The sequence below is a fragment of the Penicillium malachiteum genome (genome assembly GCF_028827825.1).
Source record: "Penicillium malachiteum strain IBT 17515 chromosome Unknown utg000002l:1.0-8849297.0:1.0-8852440.0, whole genome shotgun sequence".
NCBI classification, from domain to species: Eukaryota; Fungi; Ascomycota; class Eurotiomycetes; order Eurotiales; family Aspergillaceae; genus Penicillium; species Penicillium malachiteum.
In genome coordinates, this window is record NW_026643095.1 from 6016970 (window position 1) to 6042231 (window position 25262).

Consider the following 25262-nt stretch of genomic DNA (forward strand, 5'->3'; position numbering starts at 1 on the left):
CTGAATGGTTATGTCTTGGGAAGAAGCTCGCCTGAAAGTACACCTTGATATCCATGTCACATGGAACCTAGTGCACACTCAGCTATCCTTTTCATCGGATCAAGCCTTTTTTAAATATTTGGACTGGAACCTTAATAATAGTCTGTCTCCACGTGAGCATGACCCGATCGGCTAGTCAACTGGCCAGTTCAAAGAGTCCGGCACACATGCACCATGTACTTATTTGACGCCGAGTGGAATATTGAACATATAGGTTGGCTGGTAAAACTTGAAGTCCTACTAGTAAAAGGCTAATTCTTCTTTTACCTTGAAGGACGTCATATATAATTTCCATCATGATACTTAACCTAGTCCATGCCAGTGGTTTAGGGGATAAAAGATAGACAATTTACCCCATACACCACCTATCCACCTCTCCACCTGAACACACGTGGAATACGGAGCCCTCGGATGCCGGATCCCGACTGCACAGATGATGAACTTCAAAGGGGCCAAAGTGATGAAGAATACTTTCTTTAACGGATAAATTTCCCATCTAAATTCACAACTACTTGAATTCTATTCAACACAAACCTTGTATTTATAGAGAGCAATGAGAATGGAGATTTTCATTCAGAAAACAAGTAATTTAACAAAAATCAAGAATAACAACAATTGAAGACGTGCTATCTGTGCGAGGCCCACCGAACTGTTCCCCTCAAATTAGTCAAATATCATCCCTGAACGCCCCGCTTCGGAACCTTCCATACTGCAGACTTTCCCTTGTTGGAATATGAGCAGGGGTTGTAATCCATCAAATATATCAAAAGAGACCCCCTTGCCAAAATGCCAGAAGATAACTTCAAAGATCATATTACAGTCGTGAGTGTGCACTTCGATTCCGATCCACCAATCTTACGCGAGCTAATCTCCACTATCACACCCAGGACCCCGACATTTATGCACTCACTAATGCATACGAACTCGATGACAACCAATCGTAAGACCCATCCGCCCTTTATTTGCATATATCCTCAGTCTCGGGACCATGACTTACGCGTTTGGGTAGTGAGACAACTTCTCTCGCCTCATCAATTTACGGGGGTGATGGAAAATGGGCGTCGGTGCGGATAAATGAATTGGACCCCTGTCACAAAAGTGGGACCGAAGGGACTAACATCCATCAAATCAAGATACCAAACCATCAGAGAGGGCGAATACTGGTATGCTTCGAAGGAAAGAAATATAGAGAGAGACTCTATATGAAGAATAAACAAAGTATTGACTAAAATAGGGGTCCATCTGATGAACAACAATTTGAAGCGCTAGAAGCAGGGTACGTCATCCACCAGGACCAAAAAAGCCACTACTAGTATAGCTCATATACTAACTCCTCTAGTCATTTGGTAGCACTGGTGATGGACTCCGAGTCCCGAAATCCACTATTTCAAGCCCCAGTCAAAGACCCCAAGGTGCGACCGTTTCTTGATTGCCGATAGCAACCTCCGCTCACATAATTTTTGTTTAGCGTATCTTGGATATTGGTACAGGCCGAGGCAGCTGGGCTGTGTGAGTTTCCGGGATCATACTATATTGATGGGTGTGGCTAATTCCTAATCCAGCGACGCTGCTGACTCGTTCCCAAATTGTATGGACGCTCTCATTTGCACAAACAGGATATTGTGCTAACCAACCCTTGAAAAAAATAGCCACCGTTTACGGAGTTGATCTCTATCCCCCTCCAATCACTTGGATGCCACCAAATTGCATCTTGGAAGTGGACGATGTTCTTCAAGAATGGACCTGGCGTGAGCCATTCGATTTCATTCACATGCGCTTAATGCTTGGCGCATTCTCAGCAGAGGAGTGGGACACTGTTTATAAGCAGTGCTATGATAACTTGACTCCGGGTGGTTGGTTTGAGCAATTCGAAGGAGGCTGTGATCTACTATCTGATGATGGTAGTTTACCGGAGGATAGTATCTTGACTCAGTGGGGCAAGAATATCGTGGCCGCCGCCAGTAATGCTGGAAAGCCCGTTGACACACTCGACACCATGCGGACTGAGATTGAAAAGGCCGGGTTTGTTGATATTCATGAGAAGGTATACAAGTGGCCTATTGGGCCTTGGCCAAGAGACAGTGTGCTCAAGGAGGCTGGACGACTGAGTTATCACATGTGGAGAACCGGTATGGAAGGATGGGCAATGTACTTGCTCACAAAGTATGGTGTTCCTGAGCCGTGGAGCAAAGAAGAGGTTCAAGTATACGTTGCAAAGGCACGAAGGGATATCCAAAATCCTACTTATCATATTTACCATAAGTCGTGAGTGTTGACAACCAGACTGCATTCTCGATTTTGGATTGTTGACCATTGATATAGACGTCGTATTTGGGCGCGCAAGCCAACAGAAGCGGAATTGGCTGCTAAAGCTGCACAGAAGGCGAGGAAGATTGCTGAGCAAACTACAAGAGTCAAGGAAGAGCCTCTTTCTCCACTATTCTCACCATCTGACGTGTTGTGACCACATTTCATTCCAAGGTTCCACTTATCCCATCGGTATCGTGAAACGAAGAACGGCGACTGCTTCGCCTCTTCTCTTCCAGTTAAGTTGTCATGATTTCGCATGTTTTATCAGCAGGACTCCAAACCATTGGCCAATGGTGGCGAGCAAACAGTCTTTACAGATTCCTGCAAATTTGACGAATGAATATGTGATAAAGCGAGATGATATACCTTTGGCGTGACAAGTCTCGAAGTTACGATGCCATCTGCGAGTCAAAGACGATAGCTTGATCTTCGATAGCTAGTACAGAGAACTATTTGTGAATGCAAGTCAACAGAAATGAAATTGTCAAATTATCCATGATATCACTTAAATATTCTTCAAGTCCAAGAGACTTTTGAATGTGAAAAGTTACATCTCTCGACTAGTAGGTATCATTAGATTCATAGTCCACATGGGGCGCGAACTTCATCTCAACAGCACCGACATCAAACACGGTGACAACATTCTTCTGGAAGGTATCTCCCAAAATAAAGAGATCCTCAGAGTCATCATCACCACCATCATCAATTCCGGAAATACAAACATCGTTTCCATCGTCATCGGTGCCAGCATACAGGATCAAGTCGAGGGGGTTGATGGTAAATGTGGTACCACCAATAGTAATACCATGTGTAGGAGGAGTAGCATCACAGTCAACAACGTAGGCACCCTCATCATCACTGTAAACCGCGGGTGGGTCGAATGCGGCGTTGACCTCATCGGCGATTGCAGTTGGGTAGTAGTTGAGGGTAGTGCCAGAATCAACCTAGTTCATGTAAGTAAACGCATATTCAAGCCGAAGCCGATCGGCACAGAGAAACCATTTATGACTCACAATGTACTGGACAGAACCTCCAGCAGCGGTAAGACTCTTGCCGTTCAAGGTCACAGCATCGATTTCGATGGTGTAGAAATCGTAAGTCTTTGTGTATCCCTCAATCGAAGTGATCAGGATGTCGGTGGTAGTGAAAGTCTCGTTGAACGTAATTGGGGGAAGACCACCAAGGGTGAGATAACCAGCATCGCCGGAAACATTGCGCGAGATGGCGAGACTGAAGTAGGAATCGATCAAACCGTCGTTGACCATGGTGGTGAAGATTGGGTTGTATACCTCCTGGTCATCGGTCTTCTCATTGTAGGCGCTCGTCCTATAAAATGCTTAGCGGAAGAACAACAATTCATGATCTTTTCGGATAATTCTTACAGAGCTGGGTAGGCCAAGCCAGTCAGACCAGAGGTGGTACCATCACCTTCCCAAGCAGCCTCAGTGACAATGGCAACCTCCTGGTCCACAGTGATGGAGGCCAGAGTGACAGTCTCGGTACCCATGTATCCATACAGATACTCACCATCACCATATTCGATCTCGAATTCCTCACCCGAGATCTTCTTAAGCGTACTGTCGGTGGTGTAGGTGGTACCAAACTCGCAGTCCGACTCGGAAGTCTTATCACCAGTGTCAAGGTCTATACACTCAAAGTCCTCCTTGACCACCCAGGTATCACTGGATCCCGTGTCGACAATCACGTCAAAAGTTTGGGTGCCAAACGTGATGGAAGTGGCATACTCTTCTCCCTCAAACAGGGAAATCAATCCAGTGCTTCCAGAGGTTGTGCTCGTGCTCTTTCCAGTCAGACCTTTCAGATAGGCCGCACTGCGAGGATTCGCACGAGTTGTCGTTTGCTTCTTCAAGCTCATGGTGTAAGCTGAGCCGCCAGTAGTGGCGCGAGACTCAACCAAAGCAGTCGGCTTCCATGTGATAGCCTTAGCATCAGCACCACGTTTGTGCACAGCACGTCGGGCTGAGTGCCGGACATTGCCAGCTTCCAAGGGAGCTGCATAGGCCGATGCGGCCAGGAGAGACAGTGCCGCAGCACAAGTAGTGATATGCATTTTGGCTGGAACTACTTTGACAGCGACAGAAGAGAATGAGTCCACGAGAGAAAAACAAATTTCAGGGCAAGGATGTGGTTTAAATACTCCATCTCATGCAATTCATACCCCATCTGCCCGCTCACGCTGTACCGTCCCCATCGGGGCTCCGTGTTGGGCGACGATTCAATTCTTCAGCATTGTACGAGTCCCAGAATGGCGTATTCCGTACTTTCTGGCAGTCAACTCCGAGTCTTATTAGGATTATACTAGTGTGCACCAATGAGACCTCTACGATTGTGATGATAATCACAACCCTGTGGCTTATCTTAGGCTAAGCTTCCCCGTCTCCATCAGCCCCGACGGGCCCCCGCTTGGGCTCCTGTTCGCTTATGAAGGAATCACTCATTTTATTCATCATCCGTGCTTATGCGGGCGCCTGGAGAAATTTTGGCTTGTATTGAATACTATGAGTCGTAAATTAAGAAAATAAACGGTATCTTAATGACGTGCAGACGCTATCATTGGGGGTATCGGGGTAAGAAGATTGGCCCCATAGGGGATAGAAAGCTTGATAGATGTAGCTTAATCCTTCAAGTTTACGGAATATGGAGACGGATTGTCCAATCGCATATCTTGAGATCAACCTGGGCATTGAAAAAAAATAATACCTAATTCTGCTGGGATATGCCTATGGGGTATTAAGCTGGACAACACCACCTGCCAGGTGGGCACCACTCCCGAAGCAACCATTAGTAGTGCCATAGTGCCACTGGCAGTTGTTAGCTGCAGCTCCGGAGATGCAGGAATGAATACCCCTCTTCTTCCAAGGTTTAGAGTCAATCTCCGCTCGTTACTCCGTACCTTAATCAATATCGGGATACAAGATTGGACGAAATGCATGTCCTAAAGTTTCATCACAGTATCATCGGGCGAGTTACTCCCTTAGGTATGGCCATACAATCAGGGATATTGCTTCGCAGCAAATCATCTAAACCTTGTAAATCACGGAATTCTACTAGCGTGATAGTAACTCCGCATCTTCATTCTTGTACGATTATTCAACATTTTGATGTTTTGACGAGATGGAATTTACGACATCCAGACACCAGACCTAGGATCACGCGCAAGCAGAATCCAAACTTACATAGCGAAGGTACACACCCTACGCTAAGTAGTTTATTTCGCTGAAGATAAGTATAATTCCGGTGGCGCAAAATTAGTTAACCTTGAAAGTGGACAATGCTTAATGTCGTTATCATATGCCCCACTTACATGCACGCGAGTGACGCGACTGATAGAGTCCGAGTCGTCAAGCAATTGATGAGCCAAGATTAAGCGTTGAATATTCGGAATATTGATTAATCTCATAATAGAGTTCATAGATTGAATAAATAGAATACATTTTATATATTAGTTGAAATACATACATCATGTAAAAAAAAAAGAACGGCTAGCCTCATTCATGATCCGTTATCATAAGGCGCCAGTAAATTCCAAGGTTGCTCGGGTATCATGCACATTAGTTGTTGAAAGAAGTACACATTAGTTGTTGAAAAAATAGCAAATCAGCTAGGGTCATTGCAGCCGAGCGATTATTCCTGTTTCTCAGGAAGAACGACTTCTGTGTCAATCTCAGGCTTCTGATCGGACTCAGACTCGTGAATAGACTTAGCCGCATCATCGGCCTTTGGGGCGTTCTCATCAGGGACATAATTGCGAACAGCGATCCAGGTGGGAACCACACAGAGACCTGCGATGTAATGTTAGCCTTGATCCGATTAGTTTTAGAACTCTGCTGAGAATGCTTACCGAGAAGAATAGTGTTCACAGCCATGGGAGCGCGACCACCATACCAATCATGGGTATTGAGACCATAGGAAATGGCCTCGCCGAAACTGATCTGTCCACGCAGAATACCCGTCAGACGGGTGAGTTCGGAAATATCATCTGTCAATTGACCAATGAGGTAGTACAACCAGTTAAGGCCGTTCTGTTGGGCGAACTGCCACAGGAAAATGACAAAGGCACCCTTGGTAAATCCTGGAGTGTGGATATCGAACATGGGTTGGGAGTGAGTGTACTCAGATTGCACAACCCAGGCATAGATCCAAGTCACAACATGGACCAGCATGACCCAGTACCAGGAGTAAGTGATTCTAGTCTTGCGGTCAAACTTCTTCCAGTCCAGGAAAAGTGCCAGACTCTGTGATGCCAAAATACAGATCCAGTTGGAGACGAACGCAATGAGAGCACGAGCGCGAACAGTGAAATAGTAAGTTTCATAGTTGCTGGAATACTCATTGAAGTAGATTGCCCAGAAAATTGGCAGCAAGAGGATAACGCTGCGCATTTTGCAAGTCCGCCACAAGGCCTTGAATTCATCCTTCCAGCTTTGTCCGGGGCGAACAATGACGCGGGATCCATCCTTTCGCTGCACCTTCTCCGGAGAACTCAGAGCCAGAGCGAGGGGAACAGCAAGACACTGCAGAGCGATGAAGACAATGTAGGTGGTGTATCCTACACTTCCCTCACCACCTGTTTCGATGTTAAGTCCCAGGACGATGGCATCACCGACAACAGGACCCATGGTCGACCAAATAACCCAAATATTCAGGTACTTAGCTCGCTTCTCTGGCTCGGGGTAACCGATTGCAATGGCACCTTCCACAGCCCAGTACAGTCCTGCAGAGATACCGCAGCATGCCGAGCCAAATAGAACGAACCAGATATTTCCAAATCGATCATTGGTGTATAGACCAGCCGAGTACAAGGGGTATCCAGTCGCACCAATAACCAATGCCCACTTGAGACCAATACGGTTCGCAATGGGGGCACCGAATATACAGAAAATACCCATCAGACCAAAAACCAAGGCATTAGCCGCGTTGACCAGGAATGGCTTCTCCTCTCCTCCCGCACCCAATGAGTTCATAGCATTCCATAATCCGGGGGCCAAGAAGCCCACAAAACCAATAAGACAGGCATTGAATAAGGTTGAACGATACCAGACATGCTTCTCGGCGATCAAGCCACCGGCCTCGACAACGCTTTCTGTGACTGACATGGCTTATGTAAGTACCGCCAAGGGTGGAAAAAAAGCCTTTGAAAGCTTAGTTGAAATTCAAGATTCGAACCAAATTGTTTACTCCGAGCGTATATATAGATAAATTTCTTCAGTCCCGGAAATTCATCGTATATCTTATCCTTCGCTTCTAAAATCCCATCTCGCAAAAGCACGCCATAATGAAAAAAAAATGCATTTCGAGCCAATGAGAAGGGCAAATCCTCCCTTGTTGGGGCCATTGTAGTTGATTTTTGAAAATTCAGCAGCGACAGCGGCCCCGCTTGTGACATTCTTAATTGTCGGCCATTGGTTGGCCTTGTATGCTCGGCAAATGCAAATCCACTTATATCTCAAGTGCTCGCCTATTTCAGTGGCACTGGCATGGTCAATGCCTGTGCTGACTTCTCTTGTGCCGTGAGCTTGTTTCAAATCCCGTCCTAGATCATGGCATTTTGAGATGGAATCATCATATGATAACTTTCAAAAGGTTCGAACAGAAATACCTATCAATGCAAATGAATGAACTGCGAATTGCCTCGTTGAAACATCTACTTCTCATATTTTTAATACAAAGAGCAAAAAAAATATTCCTGCCCCCATCAAATTTCTATTACAGGTGGAGTTTAGTGGTCCGATCTCGGGACAGTGGAGCTATCGAACATTTTTCAAAGTCCTTCATGTACATATTGAACTGTCAATATCCGCATAGGAAACCTTATTCCGGAGTTTTTCATGCATCTCCATACGAGATTACGAGTCTGGATCCCGGGAGAACATCGGAGGTGCCATAATCCGATGAAAATAGGCCCTTATCAACACCGCTGCTTTTTACACGTTGTGCTGCTCAGATGTGCATGCACATGTGGGTACATACTATCCATCGATCCTGTCAGCTTAAACTGCAGCAGCTAAGAGTTCCAAGGTTAGCTTATGGCTTTTATTACTACTATCCTCAAGCTAGGCACTCAAAAATTTTGCTTTATTTCAACTTGACTTCCCTCTGAATCACCTTGAAAAGAATTTCAGCCCTACAGGGCTGTATCCTTTTGAACCGCCAGGGCTTCAAGCTGGGACATGAATATTTCAAATGTTCCACATACGTAGGCACATGCATAGTAAAAAAAAATCTGGAAGATCAATCAACCATGGATACATAGTACTGGGCATAAATAATTAACCGCTATTCTCTCTTCTCTGTGTCTCTGGAAAGCACTGGCACTTGAGATATCTGCAGCTCCAAGTACATATTTTCTGCACTCAAGCAAAAAGATGGTGATTTTACTAGCCGAATATTGGATATCGAGACTCGGAAGTGGAGAAAATCTGAAGTAGGTAACGAGTTGACATCTGGACTTTCATGTCGAACATTCCAAGGTTGAAGGTGGTGGACTTGGACTGGATATCATGATCTGGAACTTTGGACATTCAAGTTACGACTCGGATTTAGAGGGCAACCCTAGAACCTGGGAGCCTGAGACTGGCAAACTTGAAATACACCTGCCCAGGTGCCCAGGTGCCCAGGTGGGCATATCCAGGTGCACATCCATAGTTTATAAGATGAGCATTGAAAACTCGAAGAAATTTTTCAAGGCGAAGATTGATTCCGAGTCAGCACCCGTGGACTTGAATACTTGCTAGATAAAATGACAAAGACTTGCTTCAAGTTTCCCGTACATAGATGGGTTATATATCGTATCTAGAGGTCATAGCTTCGATTTGGAGCCTGAGGCAGAAATAAACATAGTATATGGCCAATCGTCTCGGGCTATTTGTTCATTGGTTTGTTTCATTTTAATCGGAATTTGAAATCTTGGAAGGAGAATGCAGATTAGAAATTCTGAAATGGTAAGAGGTCATTTCAGAGCCCTGGAGAGCAGGTGGGGATATGTCAAACTGTTTTGACTCGAGATGAAAGAGGCTCTACTCGAGTGATCGGGTGACCTTTCATCTCATCCTATTAATAAGGTCCCTCATGAAAATATCATGTTATTCTCTATCGGCCGATAGACAATCAGATGAAAATATCTATTCGCACGTCACCATTTTACAATTCGGTGGAGCAAATTGAGACTACCTCGTTGGTTTATAATAGCGAGCGATCGCGTCGCAATCGGGTGATAATTGCACGCAATCAGTGTATTCTGTCCAGTTACGTGCAGACCCCTCCACGCGTTTCAAAATAACATGTGTTCTAGAGCTTGAGCATTAATCTTTAACTGTGCTGCCAAGGTGTATACTAGTCAATTTAATATGAGGTGATAGACTGGATCTACTGGTTCCTGTACTTCTGGTCTACCCCTAGGGCTCCGACCTTCTAGGCAGATATTTTCTCTCCTCAATGTTCGGATTGAAGACAAATTGTGCATTGATCCTATGTCAACAAAAACATCTTGCTATTGGCTATTAAAATTTATTAGGTGACAAAGGCATCAATCAAATACGAAGTCACTTCAAATGATGATTTTCATCAATCTTTACGCCTTCCGCAGCCATGGAATCTAGTGCTCACTGCATATGCAATAGCGCAATAGCGGGCACGAACGACGCAACTTTCACCCATGAGCTCGCGCTTGGACTGTATCAATTCATCAATGAAATCATTGCTTGAAGCATGCCAAGTCTGATATACTGCCTAAGATTCTCCAAAGCTAAAAATTGAGGGAATACCATAAGTATGATTGACATATCCATCTCAACCTAGAACCTTTCAAATCTGAGCTGTCTGAAGCTCTGTAAAGTAACTCTTTTAGTCGCTTCGTCATGTCTAATACAATAGATACAGCCAAGCTGGCTTTGATATCCCAGGGTGCGGCGTATGGCCTACTCATCGGCCTTGGGGTTCTCTTTTGTGGAGTGATTCTTTTTGCTGTGAAGATTCAAAAGGCTTATTTATCTGAAGATTCCGGAAAGTCTGAAATGTTCATGGTCGCTAATCGCTCAGTCGGAACTGGTCTCACTGCCTCTGCGGTCTTTTCCTCGTGGATGTGGATCAATGAGACGGTATTGGCGGCAGCCATGTGTTATAATTATGGATTAGCACTACCTCTGGTATGTTCGTCCATCTATCTTTTAATCCAGAATTCACTAACTAGAGATTAGTGGTGGGGCTCTGGACTCTGTTTTCAAATTGCTTTAATGGCAGCATTGGGTGTTATGGCAAAGATCCGAGTTCCTTATGCGCATACCTCTCTTGAGATTGTTCGAATGAGATATGGAAAAATCGGTCACCTTGTTTTCATTGTGCTCAATCTGGTAAACAATGTCTTTGGATGTGCATCCATGATCATGACTGGCTCTCAACTCATCTATGGCGTCTCTGGAATGAACTTTGTTGCAGCGACTATTCTCATTCCACTTGGAGGTAAGAGTCGATTTCACTTTCTTGATCAAGATATAAAAAAGGCTAAATATCTCTAAGTTGTCCTCTATACCGCGGTCGGCGGTCTTAAGGCCACATTTTTGACTGATTTTCTTCATACTGCTATTGCCTTAATCCTCATCATCTACTTCACCCTGTCGGTGCTAACAAATCCTGCCGTCGGGGGACTGAGTGGACTTTATGATAAGGTGGTGGCTACCGCCGGAGAAAACTATGTCTCTGGTAATTATGACGGATCCTTGCTCACTTTCAAGTCGAAGGGTGCTATCATCTGGGGACTGATTTTGAAGTTTGGAAATCTGGCTTTAGTTGTCATGGTAAGATGGGAATCACTACTTCACTCCAAATCCTCCCTGCAAAACGACTAATGAGAGGTATTTTAGGACACGGCATTCTGGCAAAAGTCATTTGCAACAGAGGTTCGAGCCACTGTCCCTGGGTATAACATCGCAGCCATCGCCGTTTTTGGTATCCCCTGGGGACTTGGAACAGTGATTGGATTGACAGCTCGAGCAATTCACAACACTCCAATTTTTCCAACTTACCCTAGTGACCTGACTTCTACTGAAATCAGCATGGGCATGGTTATGCCTTACACTATCAAGGCACTCATTGGAGATAAAGGAATCATCGGCTTCTTCTTCCTCCTCTTCATGGCACTCACCAGTACTGTCTCATCGTCCATGATTGCCGTGAGCAGTATCCTGTCCTACGACTTGTATAAAACATATGTCAACCCACGAGTGACGGATAAAAACCTTGTTCGGGTCAGTCATTTGACTGTCGTTTTGCACGGTGTATTCATAACAGGTATTTCAATTGCGATGAATTATGGAGGTGCGAATATGACATGGATCAACTATCTGCGACCGGTCATCTCCTGCCCAGGAATCCTCCCTCTAATTCTGACGTTATTCTGGTCTCGTCAAACACGACTCGCGGCTGTGGTATCTCCAATTCTTGGCTTCTTTACTGGCCTTGCTGTGTGGTTAGCAACAGCTAAATCAATGTATGGTGCCGTGGATATTGAAACAACTTCCAACGAGTATCCTGCTCTCTATGCCGCCATTGCATCTTTCTTCTCACCCGGGCTTTATTCTGTTTTGTTCTCACTTTATAAACCTTACTCATTTGATTGGCGAGAATTCCTCCGAATCGAATTGGCTGATGCGCCTCATACCGGATCAGATAAAGACACATTTGTGGAAAGCAGTGGGTCTAACACGGGCCTTTATCTTGGTTCTGAGATGCCTACGAAATCTCTCCCTGCCGAATCTCAATTAGCAGCCGACGATCAAGACGTCAGTCACAGGGACCTTGAGAAAAAGAAAGGAAACGAGACACCTGCTTCATTTTCATCGGCCTCCATACAGCAGCAGAATCTCGATGATATTCAGCACCCATTTGACGATGCGACATTGAAAGATCTGTATAGGTGGCTCAAAATCGCATGTTTTACATTTGTGGTCTTAGTTCTGGTCACTTTCGTTGCTTGGCCACTCCCTCTATACCGTGACTATATCTTTACAAAGTCATTTTTCTCTGGCTGGACCACGGTGGCTATTATCTGGCAATTTGGCGCCTTCGGTGCTGTTGTCATCTTCCCACTCTACGACGGAAGACACGCAATCGCGACTGCTGTACGTGGTGTTTGGAAACACAAAGGGTTTGCGAAGCAAGCACCAAAATCATAGGGCATAGATTTGTTCATCCATACTTGTATCACAACGTTTGAAGAAGCGTGGGGCTCGGTATACTTCATCATGATATTCCTTAGATCGCGCTTCCTACTCCCGCTCATTGAATAGAAGAAATTACGATTAATAGTACATATAACTTAGATCAAAATTCGAGAGCGATTTTGAGTTCTCCATGGCTTAGGTGCTCTGGTCCCTTTTTCCACTCTCTTCTTGACTCTGCAAGGTGCCAGTAAGCCTCGTTTGCACCTGGGCACTGACACTATTCTGACTAACCAGTTGGTGGCCCGACGCGAAGACGCGTGGAAGGATTCGGAAACGGAGTCCGTTTCCCGTTCCTCTTCTATTCTCTACCTAACAACTCCATTTAATCAATATCTTCAACAACGGGCTCGGACTCAGCCGGATCGGCACTAGCTAGTCCCCTTCTCGTGTCATTCTACTCCAGCTCATTTCCGTGTCGCCCGTTGTGGTCCCGTTCCAGCGACCTAGCTTACGCCCTCCTCCCCGCCATGAGTGACGCCAGTGGAGCCCGCATGCCGAAGGCATGTAGGACTTGCGCCAAGGCGAAAGTACGATGTGAGCCCCAAGCGGATGGTACTTGTAAACGGTTAGCTTCGATATAACTCTTTTAGGAGTGATATCAACTGAATGATTTTTCAGATGTCGTCGCTTGAATAAAGATTGCAATGATCAAGCTCCCGGATCCCACCGCCGCCCCAAGTCTTCCAAAAATCTGTGAGTGTCCTTGTGACTTTATCTTTATAAGAGCAACCTCTGACTATATCCAAAGAGAGGTCTCTGCATTGGAAGCCAAGCTAGACCGAATGGTCGAGTTACTAGCAGCATCAGAAAAATCAGCCAAGGATCTGCAATCCAACACTAGTCATTCACCAGAGCCATCACCCCCGATGCATGAGAACCAACCCGCTACTAGACTAAGCGATCATGAAGGTGATGCTCTTCTGGAGATATTCCGAACAAGAATGGTCCCCTTGTTTCCATTCATCGTTGTGCCGGCTCATATTACTGCGGCGCAGCTTCGTCGGGAAAAGCCATTTCTCTACCTAAACATCACTATGATCGCCTGTCAAGACGGAAATCGACAACGGGCCATGGTGAAGATTGTCAAACAATACATTTCCGAGCATATTGTGGCGTATGGCGAACACAGTCTCGATATTTTGCAAGGTCTGCTTGCTCATGTGGCTTGGTTCATTTCTGTTCCTCGGTTGCCTGAAGGTCATCCAGCTGAAATGCCTTGCAATTGGCAAGAGAATATTGACCTGGGCCCTAGAGCTCACGTTCAAATAAGTGCGCAGATGGATGTCTTCTTGCAGCTCGCCATAGGACAGCTTATCAGCTTGAATTTAAATCAAGGGATAGCAGCTTTGAAAAACTTGGATCGACCTTTATCATACGTCAGGGCCACAGACTTCCAACCTAATCAAATACCCGCACGTACTCTAGAAGAGCGACGGGCTTATCTGGGATGCTACTACCTGAGCGTGATGTATGTGTTTCCTTCCACCTCAGCGTCCTGGATATGTGGATTTTACAATGATAAAACATGACTGACACACAGTATATTCAGGCTGACTACCTGTATGAGAGATATGGAGCCTGTTCGCTTCACCAAATACACACAAGAATGCTGTCAGGAATTAGTTCGAGTGAATGAATTAGTTCAAGTGAATGAGGTTCCCACCGACTCATATCTTGTTCAACTCGTCCGGGTGATGCATCTTGCCAACAGAATCCATCGTGGCGTGTCCTTCGATGAGATCGACTCTCCAAACCTTTCAGCTCCGCTAGTTTTGGCGATACGGTCTCATCAAGCTGAGCTAGATCATCTGAAAAAGTCTTTTTCCAGTGAACCTCCATACTCAGGTGAGAGCATCGAAATGATCCCTCAAAGACAAACAAAATGCTTCTGACGCTGACTTCAAATTTCTCCTGGGCTTCCAGCCAATCTATCTGTTCATTATCATATTGTTGAGATTCTTTTATATCGAATCTCTCTTAGTGAACACTTCTCTGACCTTTCATATGGAGATCATCAAACCACGCGATTGGATCTTCTGTATCGCTGTTTGGAGGCAACAAAATCATTTTTCCTTGAATTTCACTCCCTCCCATTGGGATATCTTCTTTTCTTCCCTCTCACATTTCTGGGTCAATTTGGTCAAGCCATGGTCACGCTCTCTCGCCTGACCCTATTTCAGGGTGACAATATTGGATGGGATCGAGCCTACGTTCAATCTATACTGGATTTCGATAAAGTTGCTGATAAGATGTTACAAAGACTCCAAGACGCACGAGATCTATTCAACCAAGAAAAACAGGCTCTTCAACTTTGTGTTGAGCAACCTGAGGTTATTCAAAGACTATCGGCGAGAATGGAAATCATGAAAGAGGTGCATCGGAAGAGACGAAAGGCTCTTGAGAAAACAAACTTACAAGCCCCACCCGAACTTCTAGACTTGAGCTACATCACCAACATGCCATTTGATATATTTTTTCCATACGGGAATTATGGCGAGATCCCGACCAATCTTGCTTTGTCGGAGTATTTCTGACTCAATTACAAGGCTCGAAGGATGGAAATGCCCACGAAGGATCTTAGTCACTGGACCGGAATTCCGCTCCTCCGCCTGGTTCAAGATTAGATCGCTATCAAGTATGTATCTACTAGTATATAAAATGATACTGTCGCAGCTCATTTTTAGTTCATTCAAGTTCCTCAAACAATTAGCATTCTGACTTTTCATTACTCGTGCCACTTCTTACTCTCTTGTCAATCAAACAATCGATATGCCTTCCCTCCCTGTACCCGAGACTCCTGCCCAGCCACTACCAGAGAGTGGCCTAGTTTGTGATTTACCTGAACGGCTTCCTGAATCACAAATATCTATTCTTATTGTCGGTGGCGGAGTGGCTGGCCTTTTCGCCGCTCTTGAGTGCTGGCGCAAGGGTCACAACGTGCGGATTATTGAAAGAAGCCCCTCGAGATCTGTGTCTGGTATGTGTTCAATCGAAAAAAACGAGTTAAATTCTGATTCAGTCTGGATACGTTACGACCTCATTCCAGGAGATGGGTTCTCCATTAGCACGAGTGCAATTCGTGCTTTACAAAAATGGCCCCAAATGGCCGAGGAAAACGAACGCATCTCGTATGAGCCTTGGGTTTCGTGGCATAAAATCACCGGCGAGATGATTTCGGGCCCGGCACCTTTTCAGCTAAATCAGTCAAAGAATCCTGATCAGAAGGACCTCGAGGAAAAGCCTGTTCCAAAAGTTTACAGACACAGTCGTCCAAAGATGCACAAAATGCTGTGCGATCAGCTTGAACGAGTTGGAATCATAGTTGAGTATGGGAAACAAGTTGTGGAATACTATGAGGACGTTCATTTGGGCAAGGCTGATTTATTCTCCAAAATGACCTGAAGCTCGAGGCTGACCTTGTCATTGCTGCCGATGGTGTTGGAGGCAAGTCTTCGCGTATTACCTTGGGTCGCGAGGTTCCAGCCCGACCTATTGGATACTCGATTTACCGAGCCTCTTATCCCCTTGATCAGGCTCTTTGTGACTTAATCCTTGATGAGAAGCTTCCGGTCATGGAGAATGGGATGCCTTCTTCACAAATTTGGTTAGGGTATGTTTCGCTTCACCCTGTACATTTATCTGGACATCAAGCTAATAAAAGCTAGGGAGGACGTCCATGCTGTCTTCGGGCGAAGTGCCGATGAGATGACATGGTATCTCACTTATCCGGTAAGTCTACCTGAGAAAATTTGCCCTCTATCACTCATTTTTACTGACATAAATTGCAGAATCACGAGCAAGGCAAAGAATCATGGTCCCATTGGGTTGAGCCCGAGACTGTTCTCAAGACCACAGCTATAATCAAAGGCTGGCCTAAGTTTGCAAATCGTTTGATTCAGGCAACACCGAAAGGGCGAATTCATGACTTCAAGCTGATGTGGCGTGAGCCTCAGCCCTGCTGGACCTCTGCAGGTGGGCGAGTAGTTCAGATTGGAGATGCAGCGCATACTTTCCATCCCAGCTCTGGGCAGGGTGCAACACAAGGAATGGAGGATGCTGTGTCAATAGCTGCGTGTTTACAAATGGCTGGGAAAGACAATATCCCATGGGCGACTCGTGTCCATAACAAGCTCAGGTGAGTCATTTGAAAGCAAGGTCATGGGAGATGTGTGTGTTTGTTGCTAATTATTTTCGTATAGGTTTGAGCGTGTCTCTTGTCTCCAACTCCTTGGTGTGGTCAATCAGGAAATTCGGCATCGCTCGGTCAACGCCCAGCCCTCTCAGACAAAACCAATAGGATTACTGGGAGCTTGGATATGGGAGCATGACCCAGAGCAATATGCAATCGAAAATTATGACAAGGCGATGAAACACTTGGCTGATGGGTGTTCTTTCCAAAATAACAACACACCCCACGGCTACAGTTATCGCCCTTGGACCTTGGATGAACTACTGAGTGATAAGGAGATGGGCAAGAAAATTGTGCTCGAAGGCGATTGGGAATAGATGGAAATGCTGCATCTCGAGGGATACAACTTCTATCGATGAACTGGTAGCATTGTTTTAATTTGTTTTGATTTTTTTTAGTTTAGTTTTCTTATATTAAGACTCAGCTTATTGGACTTGATTTAATTGCAATAGAAATAGATTAGTTATTTGCTTGATATGGACATATTACGTAACAAACAATACTTCGAAACCTTGGAACTATTGACGTGTTGCAGAAAGGCTAGCAAAGTCATCGGAGGTAGCTTCATGCTCGCTGGGCGCGCGCAAAGAAAACCCGGATAGAAAAGGGCTTCCCATCCTTGATGAATTCAAGCGGTTGATCAATCGCTTTGTACTTGAACTCACTGTTGAAGCCAGCTTCCTCAAATAGCTTCCGCATACTCTCTTCAGAGAACCCGTGAGTCTTGACTGTATGAGAAGCTTCTCCAAAATCAGTTTTGTGCGCATGATTGTGGCCATGGTCATGACCATGATCTGGTTGTGGGATCAGATCGATGATAAAACATGTGCCTCCTTGTTTCACCCGCTCCCCTAGGCGCTGTAAAGCCAGAAAAGGGTGCTCAAAATGGTGCAGAGCCATACTGACAGTGACAATATCCAGATCCACGTAAGGTGGTCCAGCAAAGTCTGGAGAGGGTGTATCCGCGAGAAGATCGCATTCATGGCCAATGACCTTGTCCGCTAGCCCGAGTGTAGCGGCATTGCTGTTGAATTCTTTGATCATGTTACCTGAGACATCCATCCCAATGACTTGGGTCAAGAAAGGAGCTAAGGTCTGTACATTCAATACCGAGTCAGTCCTGTTAGAGGCGGGCGTTATGGATAGAAAATGAATACTAGGTTCACATACCATGGAAATTATACCCGGACCACAGGCATACTCCAGCATCCTGACCTCCTGGTTAGGATTGACGGTGTCTATCCATTGGTCACTGATCCATTCCCGGTTCTTCAGTGTCTGCTCAGACACTGTTTTCAATGAGCTGGCAAACTGGGCTTTGTAGGTAGTAGCCATTTTGCTATAAAATTCCAAGGTTGATTAGCCAATGCCAGAGTATATAACAACATGGATCCTTCACTTCAATCATGTCGCTGGACTTACTCGAAATACTGCCGGTTGGCTTCAGTAAAATCCGTCATGGTGACAAGCTGGGACGAGATGTTCTTTAGTCCAATATTGTATAGTACAGTCTGATACGATAACGCGGCGGTGATTAGATAGAAAAACGTTGTGAAGAAGTTGTTTTGTATGATCCAAGCTTGATTCGGTGACTCTGATCTGAATAGTATGGTGATGCTGATGCTGATAGAATGGTAGGTTGCTCGGCCTTATATAGATCCTTGGGTGGAGAGTTCGAAGGCTTCGGAGACATCTCGGATACTTCCAAGATTCCACTCCACAACACTTTCGGAGACATCAAGACTCAATTGTTTCATAGAATGTCTCCGAGGTCCTTAGTAAGAACTTTTGGAAGGTCCTCATTATTTCCACATTCAATTTGAACCTAGTCCAAGACCTCTATCCATTAGTACTCCGTTAGCATTTGGCATCGAATCACGTGAGCAACTTGAGCCCTCGACAATGTCCCAGATGAAGTCCGGATTTTGATCAGGATTGCCATAGATGACTCAGTATCGTATCTTATCATGCTCACACAAGATATATGTTGAGATAATCCTCAGATCTCAGTAGATGGTGGTGAAGTGTAGTGTTGATGTAGATCTAGAAGCTCCTCTCACCGCCCGCAAGCTGCCTGCCAAAAAGACATCATCACAGCTTCCCTTGTCCGCCCCATCCTATCCTCCACTTTCCACGTCTAACGAAACCCCCTTCTTATCTCATTACCTCATTGTCCTCTCCATTCCTTACTCCCGGCTCGTTGGAATAATCCCCCCCCATCCCTTCACCATGGAGTCCAAGATCCCCGACTTCCTGGCTGAACAGCAAGCAAACGGCACCCCCGAGACGCAAACCTACTTCCTTACCTTCGAAGATCTCTGGGAACGAAAGCTATGGCATCAACTCACAGACGCACTGGTGGAATTCTTCCGCTTGCCGGAGAGTGCGCCACAGCGGTTAGCCATCTTCAAGACCTTTGTGCTCAGCTTTGCCGACCGTATCAACCAGCTCAAGTTCGTTGCGCTGGGATTGATGGCATCAACAGAATGTGCTGGTGAGTGGTCTCCAAGACGAGTTTTTTTCAATTATGTAGCCTTGAAGATTTCGCTAATAAAGATGATATGATAGATGACAAAGAACGACTTGCTTTCCTCACATCCCTCGCAGGCAAGGTCGACCAGCCTGAATCACAAGATGCCTATGTCTATGCGCTTGCCGATGTCGCCAATATCAAGCTACGACTACCAGATTTGGAGGGAGCACAGAAGGATTTGGCAACCTGCCAAAATGTCTTGGACTCTTTTGACTCAGTCGAGACAGTCGTGCATGCGTCCTTCTACAAAGTAAACGCAGACCATTACCACGTACGTCACTCATCCTTCTTCGCTGGAACCCAATATATTCCCTACCTCTGTCTGGTGGGAATGGGATTATTCATCAGAAGTCCGAATATGGTCTAATCTCTTATCTTAACACAGGCTAAGCAAGAATTCGCGTCCTTCTACAAAAACGCCCTTCTCTACCTGGCCTGTATCGACCTGGAAGAGTTACCCGAAAGCGAGCGTGTCTCCCGCGCCTACAATCTCAGCGTTGCTGCCCTCGTTTCCGATTCGATTTACAACTTTGGCGAGCTGTTGCTGCACCCCATTCTCGATTCCCTGACCAAAACCCCACATAACTGGCTCCGCGATCTACTCTTCGCCTTCAACCGCGGAGACTTGACTGCATACGACGTGCTTGCGGGTAACATTAGCAAGAACAAGCTGCTGGAGTCGCACCGTGTATTCCTCTATCAGAAGATTTCCCTTGCGGCTCTCACGGAGATGGTGTTCCGACGCCCTCCCCACGACCGCTCCATGGCTTTTTCGGCCATTGCCTCCGAGACCAAGGTGCAGCCTGATGAGATCGAGCATCTGGTCATGAAGGCTCTTTCTCTTGGTCTGCTACGTGGTTCAATCGATCAGGTTGCGCAGGTGGCACAGATTCACTGGGTGCAACCCAAGGTTCTGGATATGAATCAGATTGATGGTATGCGAAACCGATTGAAGGATTGGGATGCTGGTGTCAATGAGCTAGGACACTGGATTGAAGGAGTTGGTAAGGATGTCTGGGCCGCATAGAGGGCTTATGTGTTGAAGCCAACTTTGATCTATTATAATAAATGAATAGGCTGGCTGTATTCCCAGTGATAGCATATTTTTGGTGTCTTCTATATTATGTAGATTTGGAACATGTAATTGAGCGATTCGCTCATATGAGTAATAAAATGTGTAACATGATGGAAGGAACAATGCAATGAAATCTTGGAAGGATCTAAAAGATCGATGCGCCTAACAGGACACATCCAATTAGCCAGGCTGGCCACCAAACACACCATATCACAACTTGTGTCCACATGCCCCAGACATCCCAACCGAATGCCGCCTGGGTGAGTACAGTCTCCACAGAGACGCCGGTATACCAGCAGACACCCATCAAAACAGTGGGTGGGGAAAGAAGATTGAGTAACACAAGTCCCAAGCCTGCACATGCACGTCTTTTTGGTGCGGAAGGGCAATGCGAGCGGTTAACGAAACTGAGAGGGGCGCAGAGAAGGCCAATCATGAAAGAAAGGGAGAAGTTGAGTGTAGCTAGAGTCGACAGAGCTAATCCCAATAGGAGAAGTGCAAAGGACTTGATCAGTAAATACTGTTGTGGCACAAGGGCAGTGGTCAGACCCGAGCCATTGGCGAGAAGGGCAGCCAAGAGTAAGGGTAGAACGATGTCCACAGCGACGAAGGCATAAGTAGCCAGTGTGAAAAACTAGAAGCAAGGATCAGTAAAGTATTCTTGAGCTTTTTTCGGGTCTGCTAACCTGGTGTGGAAGAGTATTGAATAACCAAAGTGGAACCAGTCCAAGCAAATGAAGACCAGTGACAAGGGTAAGAGGCAAAGCTAGAAGGCGCTCTGCAACCGCAGGGCCAGTGGTCTCGGCTGGCTTCTTCTTCTCTTCAGACTCCCCAGCATCTGAGCTCTTCTCTGAACTCTTCTCCTTAGGCTTATCAGCCTCTGTGGTCTTGGTAGACAGGGCATCTGCATGATAACCAGTTCGCATCCACAGAGCAATCGCCATGATGGTAAAGTTGCCAGCGATGAGCATAGCACTGGGGAGATAAGTTCCAATGCTAACAAACCGATTAGACTGCATAAGCAAGTAGAAGAAGAAGCTCTGGTGGAGATGCTCGAGGAGATTGTTCAAGCTACGACAAAGACTTTCGATGGTCCGTCCCAATGCCATCTCATCTTCCCATCCTTCACCGGTAGGTTGTAGAGTGATCGCATCGATATGATATGGCATGAAGCTACTGTGGGCTCCAGTGGCATATCCCAGACCCTGTTTGGCCATGCCGCGCAAGATTGTCTGCAGACGCGCCTCGTAGCTGTCGTCATGCTCCCACATCTCCTGCAAATTGGATCCGAATCCCATTTGGCCGCCTGCAATGGCCACCGCAGTGTTGAACAAGTCCAAGTTCGGCAATTGACCATTGACACCATCGTAAACAATGTGCAAGCTCTTAAATCGATGCTCAAATGGATATTCAATTACCAGGGCGCCTTGTAATGCGCCACTCTTCAGTGCCAGAGGCTGTACAGATGCAGGGTGGAGATCATGGTAGGCGTCAATCCAGGCCTGAGTGCCGGATTTACTATCGGGAGTAAAGAGGAATATAATATCTTTGGACCAAAGTGACCAGCCTGTAACCGAGTCAACCTCATGCAACAAGATGTTTAGGTTGAGCATAATGCGCTGCAGGACTTACGTTTGAAGTATCTGGCCAACGTCAAGGCCAGAGTGACACCATTCAAGTTCAACTCGTCATTCGCTGTTCTCCACGAAGCCACCAACACAATTGCCTCGGTCGCATCACCTCGTGGTGCATGGATAATTCCATAGGTGTTTTCGCCGTGGTGGGTGATACCAGCTGATGTGTACTCGTACTTCTGGGTCGCAACTTTGAGTCCAGCAGCCTCCAGAATAGAGCCAATCTTCGTAGAAATGCTTTTTACACTGTCAGCCCTCTTAATCGTCAAGTATTCCCATTCCTCTGTTTCCATGTTCCACGTACGCTGGAGTTAATTCCGCTTGGTCGCGCGCCTCGACACCGTTCTGTCCTTCATTCAAGAGTCCTTCGAATTCTTGCTTGTATCCTCGGAAGATATGCTGCTCACTTCCGCTGAAATAGGCATGAACCTGGCCTGGAAGGAGTGCGTTCTCGGAGATGTAGGTGTGACGAGAGTATTCATTCAAGGGGAGGAGTAGGAGCCAGACCACTCCCACAACGATACATAGAAGCGACAGGAGGTTCGGGAGACGGATGAAGAGGATTTGAGGGTTATTCCGCAGATTGCGGATCGCAGCTATAACAAATAGTCAGTATCGCAATCAATCATTCCACTCTATGATGATGTCGGGGAAGAGCAGAGTGGGGATGTTGTTCTGAGGAACTCACATTTCAGCGCCATTGAGCCCAGATCATCGAGATGAACCACTTAATATTCCCATTCCGCAACAAATATAGTTCACCGGAGAGACCAAGAGAACAAAGTTGCAGGAAGTGGGTGATTTACCTGATGCTTAAGGTCGGAGCTCCAGCTGTTGTTTACGGGGAATTTACGCCCGGCGGTACCGACCATCCACGCACAATGTTATACACTTCATGAAATTCGCTATGCTATATGGTGATGATGAGATGATTCACAGATATTTTGACCCCTTGATCCTCGGAATTACCCACCATGCGTAAGCCCAATCGTAATTATAAGTAGAAAAGAAATAGCAACACGACGAAGAAAAAAAAATTAATCAGGAAACACTATGGGAAGGGGAGGGGACAGAGGCAGGTTGATACATGGACATTATGCGAGCCCAGGCTTATTCGGAGCCCAAGCGCTGGGTCGAGCCCAAGTAGCTCATGGGGGGTTTGGTTTCCGTTAGATGGGTTGGTAGATGGGAGGACACCATACCGACCATACGTCTTTTGGTCCACAGAGACATAATGAGGCAGGCGGCCCAAGAGGTTGAGCTTGCCCTCGATCCAGCGCAGGACCTTCTCTGGGGGAACAAGGAACTTGAGATAGCCAAGGCCAACTAAGGAAATGTTAGTTATTGCTCTGATACTTCCGACAAAATGATGGAGAACTTACAAATATAGCCGACAAGAATCGCGCACATATGACCCAGGAAGCTCACGTTGGACACAAGGATAGACAGCACGACACATGCAAACAGAGGTGAAGTCCAGGTAGGGATCTTATACGGGCCAACGCTAGCAAGAAAGCATTATTAGCAATGCCACCAAAAGATGGGAAGAGTAATTTGACACACCTGAAGTAGGGATTGGTCTTGAAGGTCCGAATAGCCTCCGAGCCCAGAAGTAAAAAGACCCAGACACTACATCATAGTTAGAATACATATATACTCACTGAATGATGGGATCATTCTTACCTCGCGCCTACCACTGGGGTATTACTATGCAAGATCACTTTCTCGATTAGGAGATAAAGACCAGCTGGGAAAGTTGAGAGGGCTAAAACAAGCATCAGTTGAAAGTCCATCAGAATAGAAGTATACCCAAGTATCATACGTCCAATAAACAAGGCAATTGAGGTGAGAGTGCCATGTTCAGCCTCAAATCTCTCCAGAAGCGGTGTCAGAGCCATCGCATTCAGTAGCGCGTGGAAGAATCCCGTATGGATAAGGGGAAAGGTGTTCAATCGGTACACTTATAATTCCAGATTAGTCGGACGCCTTTAGTTGAAAACTCAGGTTCTCCAAGCCGGTGAAGCCTGGTCCCTCTTGGGTCAAACATACTGGTTCCCAGATTACACTCATCGGGGGTCAATGAGCCCCATTGCACCACATTCCACATAGCCTGCAGTTCAAGCAACCAGAATGCCAGGATCACTAGCAGTACCAATCGTGTGAATAACGGCAGGCGCAACAAGTACGATCGTACCTGTCTAGGATTGAAAGGAAGTGGTGGTAAAGCGGCCGGAGTTGCCATTTTGCTGAAACAATCCCCGCGTTGGGCTCACACAAGGTAACAGGCCTAGTTTTGATCTTAATAACCCGGAATTTTGTGGTTTTCTTTCAGAATTCTCTTCGGCGATCCAGATGTGTTAATCACGTCGACGCTGGAATTCAAGTAAAGAATTGGGTCGCGAGGGGAGCGGACAGGCTGGCAGTTCCGAAAAGCGTCTCTGAAGACTTGCGATCGCGATGAACGAGGACGAGGCTCAAAGGGAATCAAAGTATAATAATGCACAAGACCTATGTAACAATCCGGAATGATTAATAACTGTAGTCGCCTTGGGCATTGGGTTATCGGATCCAACTCATGAACAGGGATCACTTACGAGGCACAAGGTGCACGCGATCCACTCTGTTGCCTTCCTATACACGCGATGTGGGGTTTCTGAAGAGAGAGATGCCACACAGCGATGAGATTGAAACCCAAGTATAGGAGTTTCAATATTCAAAGCTCTGAAGTGGGAGACTGAGGCGCAAAAAAGGTGGTTCAGGTGGATTACTCGATCAAATGTTCGTCACGTCGGGAAAGGCGCACCCGATCTCCGCTAATCCCCGTTGGGCAAAAGGACCAGTGGAAATACTGTAGATGAAGATTTCTAGTACAATGGTTCATAATACTCAATAAAAGTTTGAAAGCATTTCTGATTCAAAGGATTCGAAACAAACTTTAGTCTGGTGTCTTGGAATATTCCCTACACTATCCCCATGCATATTCTGTCCACATAAGCCGACAGGGGTACAAAGGATTCATCGAAGATCATACACGTGTGCATATAGGACTAGTAAAAAAAGCACATAATACGCTGTACGCAATAAGGATTCTTGCTGGATTTCAATTTTCCATCGATTTGATGCCGATGGTGAACAGGGTTTGTTTCTTTTCTAAATTCCCTGTACCCAACCTGGAAGTTATATGGCTACATCGGCTGTCTTATACCTGGGGACTACAATACAGTTACTTCCAGCTTGAATCTTG

General features: G+C 46.0%; 9 protein-coding genes across 9 annotated transcripts; 5 read left to right on the forward strand and 4 right to left on the reverse strand.

Moving 5' to 3' along the window:
• Window positions 1-825: 825 nt before the first annotated feature.
• Window positions 826-2503, forward strand: N7483_005213 (class I SAM-dependent methyltransferase; the record flags this gene model as incomplete). Its single annotated transcript, XM_057088650.1, has 10 exons — window positions 826-861; window positions 927-979; window positions 1049-1099; window positions 1173-1202; window positions 1274-1315; window positions 1379-1451; window positions 1508-1548; window positions 1602-1627; window positions 1689-2304; window positions 2362-2503. 10 exons carry the CDS (start codon window positions 826-828, stop codon window positions 2501-2503), a joined length of 1110 nt encoding a protein of 369 aa, XP_056948479.1.
• A 406-nt stretch (window positions 2504-2909) lies between these two features.
• N7483_005214 (pepsin-like aspartic protease) lies at window positions 2910-4420 on the reverse strand (the record flags this gene model as incomplete). Its single annotated transcript, XM_057088651.1, has 3 exons — window positions 2910-3293; window positions 3363-3675; window positions 3732-4420. 3 exons carry the CDS (start codon window positions 4418-4420, stop codon window positions 2910-2912), a joined length of 1386 nt encoding a protein of 461 aa, XP_056948480.1.
• Window positions 4421-5994: 1574 nt separating this feature from the next.
• N7483_005215 (DUF895 domain membrane protein) lies at window positions 5995-7466 on the reverse strand (the record flags this gene model as incomplete). Its single annotated transcript, XM_057088652.1, has 2 exons — window positions 5995-6152; window positions 6212-7466. The coding sequence occupies 2 exons, from the start codon at window positions 7464-7466 to the stop codon at window positions 5995-5997; spliced, it is 1413 nt and encodes a 470-aa protein (XP_056948481.1).
• Window positions 7467-10226: 2760 nt separating this feature from the next.
• N7483_005216 (sodium:solute symporter family protein) lies at window positions 10227-12539 on the forward strand (the record flags this gene model as incomplete). The annotated part of the gene is made up of 4 exons (XM_057088653.1): window positions 10227-10514; window positions 10566-10827; window positions 10885-11162; window positions 11229-12539. 4 exons carry the CDS (start codon window positions 10227-10229, stop codon window positions 12537-12539), a joined length of 2139 nt encoding a protein of 712 aa, XP_056948482.1.
• A 692-nt stretch (window positions 12540-13231) lies between these two features.
• Window positions 13232-15121, forward strand: N7483_005217 (uncharacterized protein; the record flags this gene model as incomplete). Its single annotated transcript, XM_057088654.1, has 3 exons — window positions 13232-14055; window positions 14137-14403; window positions 14569-15121. The coding sequence occupies 3 exons, from the start codon at window positions 13232-13234 to the stop codon at window positions 15119-15121; spliced, it is 1644 nt and encodes a 547-aa protein (XP_056948483.1).
• Window positions 15122-15356: 235 nt separating this feature from the next.
• On the forward strand, window positions 15357-17093 carry N7483_005218 (uncharacterized protein; the record flags this gene model as incomplete). Its single annotated transcript, XM_057088655.1, has 6 exons — window positions 15357-15564; window positions 15634-15947; window positions 15998-16197; window positions 16253-16316; window positions 16376-16722; window positions 16787-17093. The coding sequence occupies 6 exons, from the start codon at window positions 15357-15359 to the stop codon at window positions 17091-17093; spliced, it is 1440 nt and encodes a 479-aa protein (XP_056948484.1).
• Window positions 17094-17340: 247 nt separating this feature from the next.
• Window positions 17341-18236, reverse strand: N7483_005219 (class I SAM-dependent DNA methyltransferase; the record flags this gene model as incomplete). The annotated part of the gene is made up of 3 exons (XM_057088656.1): window positions 17341-17871; window positions 17947-18115; window positions 18199-18236. The coding sequence occupies 3 exons, from the start codon at window positions 18234-18236 to the stop codon at window positions 17341-17343; spliced, it is 738 nt and encodes a 245-aa protein (XP_056948485.1).
• Window positions 18237-19005: 769 nt separating this feature from the next.
• N7483_005220 (proteasome regulatory particle lid subunit RPN9) lies at window positions 19006-20336 on the forward strand (the record flags this gene model as incomplete). Its single annotated transcript, XM_057088657.1, has 3 exons — window positions 19006-19270; window positions 19345-19580; window positions 19695-20336. 3 exons carry the CDS (start codon window positions 19006-19008, stop codon window positions 20334-20336), a joined length of 1143 nt encoding a protein of 380 aa, XP_056948486.1.
• A 193-nt stretch (window positions 20337-20529) lies between these two features.
• On the reverse strand, window positions 20530-24260 carry N7483_005221 (GPI-anchored transamidase subunit GAA1; the record flags this gene model as incomplete). The annotated part of the gene is made up of 8 exons (XM_057088658.1): window positions 20530-21018; window positions 21071-21951; window positions 22017-22255; window positions 22323-22614; window positions 23090-23344; window positions 23401-23522; window positions 23702-23978; window positions 24068-24260. 8 exons carry the CDS (start codon window positions 24258-24260, stop codon window positions 20530-20532), a joined length of 2748 nt encoding a protein of 915 aa, XP_056948487.1.
• Between the last annotated feature and the right edge of the window lie 1002 nt (window positions 24261-25262).